Source organism: Hyalella azteca, unplaced genomic scaffold (assembly GCF_000764305.2).
Source record: "Hyalella azteca isolate HAZT.00-mixed unplaced genomic scaffold, Hazt_2.0.2 contig15116, whole genome shotgun sequence".
In the NCBI taxonomy this organism is placed as follows: Eukaryota; Metazoa; Arthropoda; class Malacostraca; order Amphipoda; family Hyalellidae; genus Hyalella; species Hyalella azteca.
Genome location: NW_025944978.1, coordinates 149767 through 169200, shown reverse-complemented (window position 1 = coordinate 169200; position 19434 = coordinate 149767). Strand labels below are relative to the sequence as shown.

The 19434-nt window shown below is 37.1% G+C and overlaps 1 protein-coding gene across 1 annotated transcript; it reads right to left on the bottom strand.

Moving 5' to 3' along the window:
• Positions 1-1054: 1054 nt before the first annotated feature.
• On the bottom strand, positions 1055-18961 carry LOC108673315 (neuronal acetylcholine receptor subunit alpha-5-like). The gene is made up of 10 exons (XM_018161120.2): positions 18368-18961; positions 17971-18015; positions 16590-16699; positions 14647-14827; positions 12497-12651; positions 8698-8897; positions 4611-4728; positions 4083-4377; positions 3240-3391; positions 1055-2083 (listed from the first exon to the last, which is right to left on the bottom strand). Exons 1-10 carry the CDS (start codon positions 18938-18940, stop codon positions 1837-1839), a joined length of 2076 nt encoding a protein of 691 aa, XP_018016609.2. The 5' UTR covers positions 18941-18961; the 3' UTR covers positions 1055-1836.
• Between the last annotated feature and the right edge of the window lie 473 nt (positions 18962-19434).

Genomic DNA, 19434 nt, shown 5'->3' with positions numbered 1-19434 from the left:
CAATACGAATCTTATATTATGCACACTTCAGTAAATTATTTACTGCTAAATCTTTATTATTTGCCGCCACCGAATTATCACTATCATTATATCGAAAATTTTTCAACTGTTGAGCGGTTATTAATACGATATCCAAAGTCAACAAAAGCGACACGTGCTAATGTAGCACGAATATTAAATTCCAAGCTGTTTCTTAAATATTATTTAAGGAATATAGTTCTTCCTTAACAATGTTTAGCATCAGTTAAACAAATAACTTTCTAGTACTTAATGTACTGCTAGTTCTCTACGGCAGCTATGCATGCAATGGCAAAAACAGAGTTTACGCAGAAAATACGAACTTTTTATCCTAAAACTATTATTGTCAATGAGCTTATGGTATTTTCATAACAAGGGAAGATTTATGCTGCTATCTACATAAAATTATTTTTATACTAAAGCCTGCTGCGAGAGAGGTTATAATATGCGATTGAGATTATATTATCGCAAACCCAAATTTGAGCATCTCAGTAATTGGTTGCTCTGATCTCACAAAGATCTGCACAAGACTCGCCAACTGAGAAATTTGTTGTGCGAAGAATGTTTTTCAGAGAAATAATTTTTCTCTGCTGTGACGGAAGGCATAAAATGAATATATTCCAAAGCAAGTCTTATTTCTTGCTACCGAGACCGAAATTATGAAATTAAAGCATTCCAGAGTACTTTTTCGGCACCAATGACGGAAGATATAAGATGACTGTATTCAAATGTACTTATTCTTTCCAACGAAGTGGAATTTTGAATTCATCATCGTCAGGCTACGATAAAGCTTACGGAATCTGCTGAGTGAAGATTTCATATGCTTCATTTGAAATGACTGCATTTTATTATTGATCAGGGGTCATACTTTCAAAACACGCCAAGTGAACGTAAGTAAGTACCTACGCTCTATTTTCTTGTCTATGATTGGTGGATTTTGCTGGAATGGCCGTCACTGATTGACTGATGAACTTACGATCTCTAAACTTTTTTTGAAAGTATAGGCCCAGGCATTGGCTAATGGCTACTATATGCCTCTTAAACGGTGAGCTTTGGAATATGCGGGTGCACAGCAAGCGGTCAATGTCGTTCCCTGGAAGCACGCCAGTTTATTTATACTGATAATTATTTGTCTCGGAGAAAATCTAATCTAATACTAAATTCACGGTTTTCCGCGATCTCTTTTCTGAACAAGAATCGATTGAAGTAAATGTTGCTAGGAACTTTGAAAATCTGTAGTAAATGAACATTTCTTTTCCATTTAAACTTGACTTATTTCAACAAGAGCTGTCCCATCCTATGCATATTTATTGTACATTAATAATCATTTTATTTATTCTTCAGTAATGATTAAATAAATGGACAATGGTGAAGCATTCAGCATTAAAAGAGACCACTATACGAACAGTTTTTATCTCCCTTCAGTTGCTTAAAAATGCCATCTGACAGCAGCAAAACTAATCGGCGGAAAAAGCTGTACTTCTTATTTAAATGATCTCATTTTCCCTCCCGCACCTCAGCTCAGGACTAAAAGCTTCGACAAACTTCAAACATTCACCTCAACAATAACAAGTTCCTTCGCGGATAAATCGCCTTCAGTTTTCTCAACCGTATAAAATTTCAAAAACCATTTCTTCACTTTCAAAGCACTTTAAAATGCCACTTTTTCAGAAAAAAATTCGCTGGGCAATTAAATATATACAAGGTTAACATTTCATCCTTCAAAAACTCCTCTTCAACAGTTGATCACATCAACCAGCAGGAGAGCTAGAAAATTTCCCGTTCTGTACATAAGAATATCGAAGAGCAAGTAAGACCTCAAGTACTTCTAACGTACTCTGCTCTCTTGACGAGGGGCAAGACGAGCAGGAATACGACCGAGCTCACGGTGGTGACCACGAAGAAGACCCAGAAGAGGATTCTGTCCACTGCGATGGCCACTGTCCTCCACTCGTTGAGACGCTTCAGGTCCGTGTCCTGACGCAGCTGTCGGCTCAGCAACGCCCTTAGCGCCATGAGGATCTCCTCCTGTAGGCGACAACCTCCCGCCACGACGGGGCTGTGGCTGCGAATCGTGAATGTCATTACTTTGAGTTGATAAGGACCTACTATCATCACTAGGTGCTGATTTTGGTATGCCATTGTTGGAAATGCTTTGGAAATGGCATGTCGTCGTTGGCTAGCATATATAATGATTATAATGATATTTCATCGTTGGCTAGCGGTGATAATATTAATGGCGTAATGTACGACCTTTAATAATGATATAATAGTCGCTATTAATTTATTAATTACGTGTTATTATTACCTACATATGGACGTCATCATTAATCTTTATTTGAAGATAACACGAAATATTTTTAGTCGTTTACATGCTTTCATTCATGGCGGCTCAATTGCCACATTCTTAGGCACTCGATTATAAGTTAACTTTAATCTCACAGTTCCCGGTACTAACTTTTTAGTCAGAGAAATTTAATCGGCAAACATGATAATTGTATATAATATATAGATAATTCTAGGAATAACATATATTTAGATATTAACAATGACCATATCAGCACATAATTTACTACCCTGGTGTGATCAAATGTTTGCGTTGCTAGGGCAGACGTTAGACCTGAAGCGAGATTGGATATTAGTTGTTTCCAAAGCCGTGCAACGAAGCCTGGATAAAGATCAGGCTTCGATCTTTGTTTAATTCTTTGTTCAGGCTTCGATTCAAAGATCAGAAATGATCCACAAATTAGTGTCAACATTTTATGCCCATAAACTTATACGTTTTGATGAATGCCCCTTGAATGCGGGTGACCACGGCGGAAATTAGAACGCTTTTTAGGGTTATTAATTCTCTAACATTCGATGTCAAAAGATGCCTAATACCAGAAATAATGATCGAGTAGGTTCTACAAAAGGACAATCACCCGGTAGAGATAATTCTGCGGAAAGTAAATCATCTGATGGAGTTGATTCTGCGGAAAGAAAATCCCCTGATAGAGTTTGTTCTGCGGAAAGAAAATCACCTGATGGAGTTGGTTCAGCGGGAAGAAAATCATGTGATGAAGTTGGTTCTGCGGAAAGAAAATCACCTTATAGAGTTGGTTCTGCGGAAGGTAAATCAACTGATGGAGTTGGTTCTGCGGAAGGTAAATCACCTGCTGGAGTTGGTTCAGCGGGAAGAAAATCACCTGATGGAGTTGGTTCTGCGGAAGGAAAATCACCTGATGGAGTTGGTTCTGCGGAAGGAGTTGGAATCGTTGTACTCGCGCCATCCATAGTTTAGGTCTTCCACACTAGACGCGTCAACCGCCACGAAGCCGTCGGTGCGTCCGTCTTCGTGGACGCCTTCCACCGTCAGGTGGATTGTGTCGGCCTGCTGTGGGCTCAGAGTAATCAGTGATTACTTGATAATAATATGATTTTCGTGGTAATGATATTGTGAGCAGATTACAGACTTATATGATAATGATACTAGTGTGCTGATTACAGACTTCGATAACATTGATATATCGTTCATCTTCAGACAAAAATATAAAGCTATGATTAGTGTCCTAAAAAAGAAACATTAACAATGTATTTGTATGTCTCATATCCAATTAACAATGATCATTATGAAATATATGAAATGAAAAACATTGTTTTTAAGATTTTCTGGATTTTTCCTAAATTTTAGTTACGCCAAAAGATGTTACTTTTATTTTAGGATAAATTTTCTCGTCAATTAATAATTTTTTTATGTTTTGAAGTTTGAACTAATTGAACGTCTTATATTTCCTATCTCAATGCATTAATATAGCTCTAATAATAAACTCATTATAACAATCATTGTACCAATATATTATAAAATTATTAAACAATTATTATAAATTATACCAATATATTTCTGTTCTGTAACATTTCTTCACTTTCGGAAAAAGTGATCACTTGTGGGATCTTCGGACTTCTATATTATATATAAGTAAACACTAATAATTCCTAACTCCCATTACGTGTATATGGCCACTACGTATCAAACATATTACTTACTACAATTCAATGCCACTACGTATTAAACAAGAACCCACTTTGAGAGTATGGTCTTTAGCGATGTTGTTGGTGAAGTCTCCCAGGAAGGAAGAAGTCATTACTTTAGGCGGAGCCACGTTGTTCGAGTTGCTGTGTCGGCCGCTCGCATTATTCTCATCGGGTTCTTTGGGTTTGGCCAAGGACCTGTTCCTCCACTTCAAGCCGAAGAAAGAGTGAGAGTCGTTGGGTGACGTCAGAGTCTCTTTAGTGGAGCTCTGGTTGTTGTTGGAGCTGGTATGGCTGTTTCTGGTAAAGCTGCGGCACTTCTCGACCAGGCCAGAATCCAGGAATATTCTGAAAGTGACATTGCAGTTAAAAATTTTCAAAATGTTAATAAATATGTTGGTGATAAAATGCCTTTCATTCTGTTGGTGAATTTCCAAATACACAAAAACTGTGAAGAAAATACCTGGAAAATATTACTATATACTAGGACTTTTCAGTGTGTTTGCATCTATTGAATAAGATGTGCTTTTTGCTAAATCTATCGATTTCAATAAAAATGATCGGTTGAAATCAAAACGTACCTCCTCATCCAGGGCGAGACTTCCTTCTGAATGGGGCCACGGTAGTGGCAGTTCAACACAATCACCGTCATGATGATGGAGATGGAAGTGATGGTCATAACGGCAGTCAGGTAGATCCCTAAAAACACAATGACATTTCAAACAAGTAAGACAGAAATTTAGTGAATTTACTCTTTGTAATAATCAACGAGTAAATTATTAATATGGGTATGACACTAGGTAGTGGAGCCAAATTTGTGTTCTGGATCTTATAATGAGGCGGCAAGAACCATGAATGCTTCAGAGCAGTAATTTCTTCGTGATACTTTTTAACCGCACGTAAATCCAATTCGCGAGAACACTCCAAAAACTGAAGAAAATAACGCTGAAAATGTTAATTTAAACCAGAAAACAGCAAATTATACCTAGGTTTGCTTGAAAATTTCACTCAGACAGGCATCGGTAGGATAATGGTGCAAATTTCCTTCTGAATTAGGCGATCGCAGGGCAAAGCAAGGCTAACAAATAAACTGAAACTATCACGAGCCTGTGAGTCTGTTCTGCCATGAAGCTGTCAGCGGCGTAATCATTCAGAAGGATGATATAGGATCCTTGAGGGGATTTAAACGTCAGCTAGGATAGCTGCCTCATCCAGAGTGTGCCAGAGAAGGATCAGTCAATTGATCGAGGAGCGCAAACACGGTAGTATTCATGATACTTAAGAGCTATCTAAAATATATCGTTAAGCCTTTGAAGTATCGGCACAGCCAATGTTTCCCAGACTTTGACTGTCATTCATAAATGAAAAGATGATTCATGTAATCGTTACAGGGATCTGTGATCCATGTACTTTGATGCTTAAAAATACGCATACATGGCCTTTTCAGTAGAAAAGAATTTCTGAATAACTCTTACGTTTTAAACAGAATTAAATTGATTGTCCTGACATTAGCGCAAACTTACTCCTCACGATGGTCATGTGATTTTAACAATTTTACTTCTCTTGCAATTCCATCAAAACTCGAGTTACCGGGAGCGTCGTTTCGGAAGCATCAACCATCGGGGAAGCGATTTTTTGGGAAGTGGTGTCAGCGACCGCAGGACCAGCGATACGGATCCTATCTTTTCTTCTGCAGTATCAAAAAACTCCGTAATATTTCTGACAAATTACACTCGCACGACGCATGTTCGTGCCGTGTTTCCTGCCGCTCTCAAGGCTCCCAACTTTTCATTACAGTTTCGCTGGTGCAAGAAAAACTCGCCTCATATTTGTCAAGTTTCGATGAGGTATTTATCCTTCCTGTTATTCCGCCAATATATTGTATGTGATTTCTGGCTGAAAATATTTTCTTTATCCAGGGATTGCCGTAGTTGAATCTTACAAAATGATCAGTTGAGGAAATTTTTGCGAAGCGGAGGAATAAAATGAAAATTATTGAAAAAATTTTGAAATAGCTTTAAAGTGTCTAAAATACTAGAATTTAGGTATAAAATGTATTTTGAAGATCAAGTAAAACAATAGTTAAAGAAAATATGCTTGTCATACGCTTTATATTTTTGGATCATAAAAAAATTATGCCACTGCCTTATCTTTTCGTCCCCAGCGTATAGTTTAGTGCAAATGGGATATCTAAGAAGCGCTCGTTGATTATTGTTTGTGTGAAGTTTACTGGCAACATCTCCTATAAAATATTGAAGTGAACGAACTCTAATATCCCGAAACAACAGCCGGCGGAACGACCAATCTGCGGCCTTTATTGTGCAGCGTCGAGTTAAGAGTTAGGGCAGAAATTGACCAACAATTTATTCGATTTATCGAAATCGGTGCGGCGTAACACTACGTTGCAAGGTACACCGAAAAAATTAAAGTTACATTTCAAGGTACACCGAAAAAAGTTTTTTAAAATCAAATTATAAAATTAGTCTACGGCTGATAGCTGATGAGATTGGCAGATGTGGTTAAAAATCAGACCATAGAAATAATGATAAATAAATATTATCAGTATTACTAGGAATTCACATGGCCTTGCATGGATGTTGGATTTTTACTTTACAGAATTTGTGCTGGAATTTGATGTTTTCATATTTTGGAATATTCATCTAACGTGCATAAAACACATTAATTTATGTAACAATCTTGTTCGGCAAACTAATGACCACTCGACAAAGATGGGAGTCACAGGCTTGCCTTGACTAACTTAATAACCAACTAATAACTTCTCCAAATAATTCTATTATAATGCATCAGTCTTTAACACGAAGCGAAAAATATAACAAAACGAGACAGAAGTCTGAAAATACAAGGAATTTATATATGATCAAATTTATTTAAATGTTCACCTTCTTAAATATTAAAACTTGCACTTATGAATGGTAAATTACTATCTTCATTGACACTGAGGAAAAATTTGTAAATATTCATTAAATCCTATGTAATTTAAAGAAAGGTACATTTAACATTTAAGTTAACATTTGAGTTAATGAAAAAATATCACATCTTGCGATTCTAATCGCGTATATGCCTGAAAAATGGCAATCTATGGAATATTCAGTGAAATATTGAAATATTAATTTTTTCCAAACTATTAGTATTCGTTTTAGTGGCATTCGTGATACGCATCAGTTGAAATTCGTATAAAAAACCCCGATCGTGAGAGTCCAATGCAAAAAAGCTAAGTAAAGCTTGAAGTCCAGTCGGACGTGGCCAGGGTGCTAACTCGTACCCAGGAAACCGTGTCGCTTCCTGACAGTTTTATAAGCGCCTTCTCTTCCGCTAAGTTTCTGGCACTAGTTTTTTCTTTCTGTTTTTCCTTTAAAAGTGCCGTCAGAAGACCAAATGTTCCCACGTGGGCCATCAGCCTAATTTTTCGCAGCGATAGCTAATTAAAAATTGCCTTATGCATCGGTAAATCGTATGTTTATAATCGGTTTACTCTAAGAAAATTCACATATTTTATATCCACTAGTATTCAAAAAACTTCTCACTAAAGTCGGATGTAGGTGTGTAGTCTGGGAAATGCTTTGAAAATATTATGCAATAATATCAGATCATAAATTGTCTTTTCGTATGGAAATTAAAACCTTACACGAAGCATCCCTTCATGTATGCCACATCTTCCAGTAATATTTTATACGAAACTTGCGATACGTGAACCTTTTTGGAAACCACTTCCTTAACACTTCAATAAAATTCTTTAAGAGACATGACAGTTAATGCAAGAGATCTTTCAGGCATTCATACGAATTTAATTGCACTGAAAATGCCAAGTGATAAATTTTTTTAATTGTTTGATTACTTGCTTTCAGTAAGCATTTTTGGCGGTTGGATAGCTCTAGTTGTCGGTGGATTAGCTTAGTGACTCTGTTATGGATCACATATATTCAAAATATTTATAGACTGGCCCCCAAAAAATTGGATTTGAAGCCAAATAAATGTTCATGCTTAAAAAAATAAAGTGCAAATAAAGCGTTTATCTTCATGTAGATAGCGAGCAACTGCATATCAATATCAATCGGAAATACATTTCTATACGAAATGCAAACCGAAGAATTACGCATGGAATTTTTTAAGTATGTTAAAATGGTTTAAATTAAGATTTAGCTGTTAATTAAAAGTTTATATGCGATTGAAACATTTCCGCATAATTTTCTTCAATGAGGTTCAGATCAATAGTAGAAATTTCTCAGTTTTACTTATTAATTCTATTGCTTTATCCTATTATTTCGAGTTTATCTATTAGTGTAGACTCAACGGAGTCACTCAAATTCAAAACTTTAGGCCACAAATTCAGAAATTCATAATTTGTTACTAATTACAGCAGTAAGTAGGATATATCAAGTAACACACTCGAAATTATATACCCACTAATTACTTTGAAATTCACCTATTGGTGAGTGAGCCTTTCATTTCTCCAAGAGCCTTTTCCCCTTTTGTAGCCAAGTATGCCCTTATGCAGTACAAACTTCAGAGAGATTAACAATCAAATTCAACTGTTTATAGGCTTCTGAATTTTTTTTAACAAACTTCAGAAAGAATAACAATTCAATTTAACTGTAAATATGCCAAACTATTACCAATTCTCGGTAATAGTTTGGCCAGAAGACTCACCAATGAGTGGGATAGACTCTGAGGTCTCTGGCATTTTTTCGGCAATGGCGAGCATGAAGACGCTGAAGGCGAGCAGCACCGTGACGCCCAAGGCAATCTTCTCGCCAGAGTCCGGGGGCAGGCAGAACACCAGCAGCGTCAGCACCGACATCATCATGCACGGCAGCACAACGTTGTACATGTAGTACAGCGTCTTGCGTCTGCCATATTATATTATTAGAAACTATATTGTTTAATAAATTCAGTACACATTTTCATTCTCACATTCTTTTTATTAATTTCATTCCTACAACGTAAAAATGTATTACAAATTTATATGTATACGATATAGTTTAACTTGAAAAATGTTAATGATTCAGAAAACATTTCTGATTTTAATCTATACGGAAAAGTTCATTATCAGCGGTGGTAGTCAAGCTCGCCTTTTAATCTGATTTTTCTTGACTCTGCAATGAGTTTTATATTTTAGTCTGAAGGTAATAAATAAAATTTATTGGGAAATTATTGGTCATCATGGACGCCATGCTGCATCAGTCGCATATGGAGCTGGATTTGGTCGAACGCAGAATCCAGCTCAATTGAAGCGATTTATGATTGCATTCGGACTGCCAAAGGTGCGGCAAATTAGACCAATAACATCAAGCAAGACGAAAAAGTGAGCACAACCAGAATTGTTGAATCATAGGAGGAATTACTGACGAGATTCAGCGATGTCCCTCGACAGATTATTGGTTGAACGCACTGCTCATTTTATATAACAAACAAGTCGTTAGCGTCCATGTTCAGATATTGTTGCGTTCGAATTGGTGCATAGTTTGTTCCTAGAATGCATCAATCTGGGCAATAGTTATTCATTTTTGTAACGCAAATTATTAATGAGAAACTGTCCCTGCGATTTGAAGCGTGAATTACAGCTAAAAACACCAGGTATTAATGTCCACATGCGGCAGCCGTGCTTGGGGTAACCCCTTTCGCTAGTTTTAATCGGCGATTAGAGCCGTTTTAGAGCAGCCCGATGGTCGGCCACCCTCGAATCCCCCTTGTTTTTTGAACAAAATGCCTAGATTGTTCCCAAGGCACAAAAGATAAAACTTGAGCTTTCCACTCGCTACATTAACTAATTTGATGCAATTCTTAGGATTCCTGGCCACCATCCTGGGGACTCTTGGGGCAAAGGAATGCGTTCATCCCCTGCATGACATCGCTTAGCCTGAGTGTCTTGGTGGTTCTGGTAGTGATAAATGTGGCTAAATATCAAGATCATTACATAATATTACGTTAATTATTAATATTACATTAGATAATATTACCTATAATGTTGAGCAGTAATACGAATTATTTTCTGTATCAAAACTTGATTTGTCGAAATGCTATACGAGTTATTTCAATTTATATTATAATTTTTGTCGAGTAATAAATAGTACAGTGATGATCTGGACTTTTTTTTATTCCGTTTCAGGTTCTAGAGGCGCTTCAACCACAGAAACTGTCAAATTCTGAATTAAATGGCTATTGAGGGCGCAAATTCTCAAAAGACCTGAAAAAGTTCAAATACCAGCTGAATAATCCATGAGACCTACGCTAACTAACGGTGGACAAACAACTTGCGATCTGCAAAACTCGCCTGAAACGCAAAAACTTTATAATTTTCGTCAGCTTTTGAGTCCCGACTTTGCTGACATCTTGCGATTGCTTCCTATTGAGTCGATTGCCATACGACCGACTTCCAAAGTTCCACTTTTTAAGATTTGATCGATGGAATATGTCACCTTTGTTCGAAGATCACATTGGAAAATCGTGTTTTTAAGATTAATTTGCAACCTGTACGAATATTTCTATTAACCCATTCAGTAATTGTACTTTGATTAAATCTTCCATATTTAAATTAGATCAAAATTTGTATGGTATCCGGAATTATTGTTTTCGATAAAAAAAGACTGTTGAAGAACATACAGGGATTAAAATCTGTATTCCTTAGATTTCCACGATTAGTGAAACGTAATCAATATTTTCCACTAAGGGCGACGTCGAAAACAAAGTCGAACTAAAGTAATATCGCAGAGCGGCTGTGCGTTGACCGTCCAGAAGAAGACTAACGACTTCTGGCGGCAACCCGAGGCCGAGGTTCTGATTAAGAAACCCATCACCGAGAGCCTTCAGCTCTCAAAAAAATTGAGCCATTGTTTTGACGCAGTCAAGGGACGATATTAGACCAAGCGCGACGCCTTCCACTTGAGAAAAATACACTGGCGCTCAACTCCAACTTGAGATAAAAGAAGAAATTTTTTCATGTGGTATATAATTGTGAATAGGATCTCAGGTATTACAAAAAATCTGAATGACTGTAGTTGCATAATAATACCGTTGAGATAAGATAAGAGTTACATATTTGTTGATGTACAATTACAGTTCGTAATTTTAAAATCGTAGGTAATATAAATTTTTTGCTCGCAGGGTGTAGGCATAATTCCTCTATCGAAAAATGCATTAAAACTAGTGTTTCATGCGGGTTAAAACGTCCAAACCTTTCTTGTGGAATCAAATATAATTTTGAAAATTTTAGACAAGTCATTCAGTCCTAATCAGTCTAATGTTTAATAATTTAATGTAAAGACAAAGAAACAAATAACGTCGTATGTTCATTTCATTAAGATTCCCCAACTTAAAATGACTAGAACTTTGCTGAAATTTTTAACGAAAAAAGACCCTCCAAAAAAAAAACGAGATGTCCTTCAGTCGTCTGCTAAGCGCAGCAAACAACTATAACTAAAAACCTAAACATCTTGTAATGAGACAAGAATTATTACAAGCAGTCACAGTTGCGCCCGTCTTCAGATTCTATTTCCTCAGCTCCACGAAAAGCTTTCTGTTTTACTCGAGACGAAAATCACAAAAATTTTGTCAAGACAAGAGTTTTAATTTAATTGTAAATGATGTCCGATGGCTGGATAAATGTTTAAATATTTTAAAAAGTTTCAAGAACTCGACTTTCAAGTTATGTTGTCTACGATCTTATAGAAATGAGTCAATTTCATGCAAAATAATCGATTATGTAATAATCATTACAATAGTGTAACGATTTAGGACGGCACATTTAATTTATTTAATGGTGTCGTGACAGGGTTATAAAAATCGAAAAAAAGTATTTTATTTATCATTATTTTATCTATTAATTTTATATATTAAATTCAAATTAAGGAATATGGAAAAATTTATAACAATTAATCCGTGTCTACAATTAATTGAATTTTTTTTATCCCGTGCATATTTTAAATGCATAAGCCGAGGATTTTGCACAAGTAGTCACGGGAGACAAATTTTTCGCCTGAAAAAAAAATGGAAAAAATTAACTAAAATGAGTCCAAATATGCGAGCTGGTGACATCAAAATCTAATGAATTTGGTGAAGGTTACATGATCTCATAGCCACCCTGATGGAATTGGCGTTAGGTAATTCATCATCTAGTCAACCTGATGCAGCTGGTATTTTTGATGTTATCACATAACTAAACTAATGAAGATTGTGAAGTGAGAGCGCCACTTAAAACGAACCTGATGGAGCTGGAGACATTGAAATAGCATTTCAAACTGTTGGTAATTGTGATAGTGACGTCATCACCCAACTAGCCTGATGGTAATGATTATGGTTATATTATGGTAATATAATTATGTCAATGGTAATAATTTGATGTAGGTGATCGTGACGGCATGAACTAACCTGTCATGCTGATGGCAGTGATGATGTCATTACATAACAGACATAATATCAGTAAAGAATGTAATGCAACCACCCAACCGACCTGATGGTGATGGTGATGGTGACATCAGGGAAGGGTTCAGGACAGCAGGAGTAGTAGATAACATTTCTGATGATCCTAGCCTCGAGCAGCTCCCACTCGCCGTTAGAGATGTAGTTTGTGAGGTCGACGTCAGCGGTGCGGTTGGTGACATCAACCTACATTAAAGGTACAAATCTACGTACAGAATTTTAGTGAAATATGAAAGCTACCAAAGTCTCTGCGTGCTTAGTACATCAAAATAACATCGCGTGCATCAAGTTGATTACATGGAGCGACATTCGAGTGCAGCGTGGACTCATCTTCTATTAAGATCTTCTATCAACCGGGCATTACGCACCTTACCACACCTTGTTATCATATAAGGATCTAATTATCACACACGACGATGGTTAGTTATTATTGTATGTGCCATCAAACCTTGCACCAACATTGGCTTGAACGAGACTCGAAGCTATATATGGAGCCGTCATCTTCATGAAAAAAGTTTCGTGCATCATAAAATGCAAGGAAAGGCCAGCCTTGGCCGCTCAAATGGTTCGGTATTGATGCGACGAACTCCAAGGCTGACGCGAGAATATCATCGCTTGCCTTGAATGTAGATGCTCATATATTATCTATCTATACCGTCGCTTACAAGTCAATGTACTTCCTTCTTTAGTTTTGAAGATTAAATGGAGCCTTGCATTGATAGTTGCAGATAACTTGAGATGCTCTTATTATGAAATTTTTGTTGAAAATTCACGGAAATTTATCACGGCCTATCGACGCAAAGTCAGTTTTTTGAAGAAGATAACACGTTTTTTCATTCAATATAGCGATTTTTATCAAAATTATTTGCAAACTTGAAACAATGAAAAATTTAATAAGGAAGTTAAGGCATTAGCCGGTCGTTAAGCAGGTATATTAACTTGGAGTCAAAATACAACTTGCCTGGGAGCTTTAAGGTAGCGAGAAGAACTAAAATATTCATAAAATATAAAAAAAGGCGACCCCTAAAACCGGACGAATATTTGTACGGACGAATATTTGTAATACGTCAGTAAAGCTAAAATTTAATTCCTTAGACTCTATTGTGTACTTATCAAAATAATAAATTCAAATTTAAAATTTCTTTCATGTAAACGAATTTAATGTGAATGCACGGACCGCAAATCTTAAAAGAAAACATCACCCAATTCTCGTCATAACTGCTATTTATTTTCGATTAAGTGAAAAAAAATCAGATCGAAAAGTGTCAATTTTTACATTCCCTTTTTACTCGTGCCCGCTAAAAAGTAAAAGAATTCTCCTCAGGAGAGTTTCGTTGGTTCGTCGATCGATGTTTCTTTGAACGGCAGATCCCAGTAACTTGTCAGGCCTTCCTTATATGGGCATCGTGAGCCGCTGTCCACGGGGACTCGCGGCATTCAGGAGTTCCGGGGCCTTAGCTCCCCAGCCTATAGCTTATCTAGGGACGAGCTGGTGTTGTGTGCAACGCTTGGCCTGCGCAACACCCTCACATGCAGCACACACGCAACACTTGGCCTGCGCAACACCCTCACATGCAACATGCACGCAACCCTTGGCCTGCGCAACACCCTCACATGCAGCACACACGCAGCACTTGGCCTGCGCAACGCCCTCACATGCAGCACACACGCAACACTTGGCCTGCGCAACACCCACGCTTGCAACACCTGGCCTGCGCAAAACTCTCACGCGCATCACACATAAACGCAACACATGTCTTGTGCAACACCATCGCTCGCAACACCTATCCTGCACATCTCGTCGTACACTAAACACGAAGCCTGCACAACATTTGATTTTTGCAATACCATAAATGTGTTGTTAACGCATCACGTTTGTGTATAATCTTCCAACATGATAAATGGCCAGTGAAACACTCATGTAGTGAACGCTTAGTTGAACTATACATACATATACAATATTTTCCCACCATACAACTGGCCTGGTAATATTAACTTTGCATAAATCTCAAGTCGAGACTAGACTCATACCACGAGAACAATACCCAAATGATTATTAGTATAAATACTAAAAATTCAATTACTCATTCAACTCAAAACGAACAAACTTCAATTTAGCCTTGTAGTTTACTCCCTGGTCCAAATATTGACAATCCTAATCCATTAAAATAAAATAATTACCTGGAATCCATCGTAGATCCATGACCCGAGCTTGAGAATGCAGGTCTGATCATCGAAGGGGAAGTACGTGACGTCGACAGGGCAGGTGGAGCGGAACTTGGTGGGTGGAGGCCAGAAGACCTTACCGTTGTGACTCACCATCGCCTTGCTGTTCATGTAGCCGCGCGTGTAGTCGTCCGCGCTGCCGGTATTGAACATCATTATTAAATTAGAGATAACGTAGCGGAATATTTATGTACTTTATAAAATGAATATAATATTTAATTCATATAATTACATCACCATTAAATAATAGATAATGTAGCGGAATATTTATATACTTTATAAAATGGATATAATATTTAATTCATATAATTACATCATCATTAAATAATAGATAATGTAGCGGAATATTTATATACTTTATAAAATGAATATAATATTTACTCCCTATAATTATAGGCCTTGTGTGGTATCCCATTAAATAAGGAATTCCTGAGTAGGTTTCCCTGTTTCGATTTTAAATTAATGAATTATATATTTAGGCCAATCTAATCTCCATCAACGACGAGCCGCAATAAATACGATACCAGATTTTTCATGACTTCCTGTATTGAGATAATGTGGTTATTTTATTGACGAAGCAACATCCTGAACTTCAGCCCGGTACGGTTAACCCTTTCTTCACGGATAAAATAAGCCTTCTATTTTATTCGTATATAAATTTATGGTATATATAAAGTTACCAGCAAGCGTTAGTAGAAGTAAGGTTAAGATTTGTGTGCGCTTTCATACATGAGAAACCCGGTTAGCATGTCAACCAACCATGACGCAAAAATTTAATCCAAGAAATGCGAAATAAGTGAGAAGGTAAGTCTCAAAATAGTTGCGAATGTGAAACAACAATAAGAATGAGCACTAGCTTGCCATCTTACATAAAGATGTTGATAAGAATTGAATGTTGAAATAGAAAAATCACCACTTTAATCGTGGGCGATAAAAAATAGATACGTATGATGTGAACGCCTACATTACCAACATATATATTCCATAAACTATTGTTAGCGCTCCAAGAAAACATTATATGTACAATTACGCACAATTATTAGAGTTCTCCATTTATTTCGTTTTTAAAGGACCATGCAGATATTTTCTAGGGACAATAGTTAGAGATCGGTGCAAAAATAAACAAATTACTTTGTCAATGAAAGTAGAATAAAAATCCTTTCAATATGGCAATAAAAAAATCACAGATCGCCTGAAAACAATCCAGCCTCTGAAATTTTGTCAGGCAAGACAGAGAGCGTCAAGGTCAGCCTTGACATTAACACTGAAAATCTCCGCTAAATCGCTAACGTGGAAAGTTTTCGTTCGCTTAGCACTTATACAGAAAGTTTATGTGTCGAACGCAACGCCTTTAAAATTCTTTTTAAAACAACTTAGAGAGCTATAATTAGATTTTCAGCCTTGAGTTGAGTGCTTCGTTTATTATGAAGGTTATATTTAACTGCTACATTATCAAGCGATAATTTAATGGAGATTCAGCTCTATCCAGCACATTAAAATAATATGAACAAGGGCGACCGGGCTGAAAATTTTTTAGTTGAGAATTGAAGTCCTTGAATAAGAAGAAATTGTGAAAGATATTTAATCGTTGTGATCAAATTAATATTCTAGAGGGATGAAATGCAAGAGTTCCTTTACTATATTTACCTGAAAAAAATTTACTCGATTCTTTGCCAAGGAGAAAGATTCAGGATAAAAAGTTGAACCAAATCATATACTAAGGTTAATCTCCTATTGAGAAAAGTACTCGGGCGGCATTAACTAATTACACAAATAACTCATACTACGATAAATCTAGCTATTTTTCTTCTTTATTGGCGCAGGACCAAGTTTGAAATATATTGAATCCTCTGCACGATACTCCACAATTCGGACAATTTTTTTAGTGCTAAACTCACTTGTTGTAGAGAACGATATCTGGTAGCCAAATCCGCTCGCACGGAAGACGGACGGTCTCCAGCCCGTTGTAGTCCGCAGGATCCCAGGACAGCAGTTGGTCAACCCATTCCTGCGTGGGCAGGGATTATTGCTCCAAAGATCGCTTAACTACACTTCATTGCTATGAATTAAGTTAAGACCTAAACAAAAAAATATAACTCAGTACTCACTGCAGTGAGTGACAGAGAGCGCATTTTCTCGTCGACGAAAACTTGAAGTCACGGACGGACAGACGGATGGACTGACAGACGGACGGACATGGCGAGCACAATAGTGCATTTTTTTCATAAATGTGAAAATGCGCTAAAAAGAAGGAAAGATCATAAGGTAATTAGACCCAAATGAAAAAGTTCATGATTTTATGACATCATCAATTCACGAAATGAATGGAATTCATTTTTAAAAGACCTTAAATAATCCATAAATTGAAAACCGAGTTTATGGCAATAATATTATTTTTTTTTTAATCCAAAGAGCATCACATGTGTGTTTGATATTTCGTGTCTTCATGCTGATCGGAGATAAAAAACAAGCGCAAGACTTCCTTCTTAATATTCCGTGGGAGTGCCACCTAATGCAATGAACAGGCAATGAAGTCCCAACTGAGGCTTCGTTCATGGCTGTTATTAAACTAACTACTGCCAATGCGCACCATTCGCTGCCTCTAGCGCCAGTTCAGCTTGTATAATGAATATCACGGAGCGGGCATGAGCCAGAGACGGGGTAACATTACGCAGGAAATGATAGACGTTGCTCAGCACAACATGAATTTAGGAATCACGTGTATTTTGAAATATACATTTGTGTTTTGAAAATATACAAATATGTTTAAAATATACAAGTGTGTTTCAAAATAATTAATGGTGTTATGAAGGTAGGTGAAATTCAAGAATACTTTGAATTGCGGTGATCGGTGGACAGACATGTGAGAAAAGCTCTCTATATACACGGCAAATATATCGGAAAACTTTTCAAGTTGAAGAAAAATATATCTTTGTGACCGACATTACATTTTGATGCAAATATCAAGAGGCTGATATGAGACATATTGTGACGTTGATTTGTGGAAATTTGATGCGAAGAATCTAGGTCGACGGGAATGTGACCCCGGGCGATAACTGAAAGCTGTCATTGTGGGGAAATCAAAACTTCCGAAAATGCGTTGACGGACGTCAAATACTGCGGAGGCGGAGCAGAATAGTGAACTCTCAGTGAAATAGAGTGATTTATGTGACAGGTTAATCGATTCTCAGTCTGGGCGAGACATAAAATCATATTGAGTTATGAAATAATGTTGAAAAATGCTTAAATATATTCTTCTCACGACCTGCTGTTCCTCACCTGGTCGAGCCAGACGTTGGTGGTGAGTACTTGGTTCTTTTCATCCTGCAAGGAGAATAAGATTTACTCTATCATAAGTAATAAAAATAGAATATAAAATTCAGTATGAAATGAATTTACTCACATATATCCTAAAAATAAAGTCTTAAGATGCCCTTTCTGATATTGTTGACAATGAAAAAAGGGGAGAAGTATATAATACTTTATTGAGGTCACTCTCTGCTGAGCTTATCGAACAGGGAGTGGAAAGAAGACCACTTTGACATGAAATCTCAATAAAGCATTCAACAACACAGCAATGTAAGCATAATAATTATTATTAGTACACCAAACATGTTCACAGTCTGCCCCATTCCAATAGCTTTAATTTAAACATTAAAGATTTTATATCACTAACCATATCAAAGATCTGAGTGAGTGTGATGCCGAGCTGTATGACCACGGCGTGCGAGGCGTTCAGCACAGGTCTAACATTACGATCGTAGCCCCACATCAGTTCATCCAAGAGTCGTTTTTCATCGTTTTCAGTTAACTTAAGCTTCCTTTTGAAGTATTTATTCTTCGCAAGAACGCTCTTCTTATCGGTGGTGCTCTTTTCCGTGTTAGAAGAAATAAAATTACTTGAGTCGAAATGTGGCAGCATGTCCCCGTAGACTTCAGTCACAGGTTGGGGCTCTGGTTTTTCTTCGTCGCGATGGCCACTGTTTATGTCATCTGAGGTTACGCTTTCATCCGAGTTTATTTCACTGAAAATCGGCTTGCCGCTCTCTGACCCCGGTATCTTAGCGTTTTTTATGTTTTTGATGTTGGGGAAGTTGCTGGCGTACAGCTGATAAGGATGCGCAGGGTCATACGGTACGTTGGAATCACCGTCGTCATTGTGGCTTGGTTGATAGAGTTCTTCATAGGGATTGTAGTTGTCGTACCCACCGTCTGGTGCTGTTGTTGTCAAGTCGTTTGTGCTGCCCATCACTCGGCTCACCACACTGCTTACGACAGTACCGCCTGAAATTGAATAAAAATTGGATCATGAACATGTCATTGTTTTACAGGGCATTCTCCAAATATATATCATGGTACGTCATTCATAATGAATTTCTTTCTTTCTTAGAAAACATGCATTACAATGTTGCGGTGTGGTGACTGAAAGGTTAAAGTTAAGAGCACCAAAATTGGCACAGTGAATTACGAGTTCGATCCCATCTGGCTGTAAATATAATGGTCGATATTGACGTGGTGCTTGGCGGGATAATATAGCAGTGAATAGTGAGTTGCGGGTTCAAAGGTTTACAACCAAGTTGTATAAATTCAGCAATGGCTCAAATCGGCAGCATGCCGGACTTGGTTTTGTCAACTCCGACAGCACTATTGCCATTTCTAAATAACGTTGGGAATTAAGTTTCGGAACAAATTAGGACTATTAACCTCTATGGAACGTACACCTTGAATTTCCTGCTCTATCAT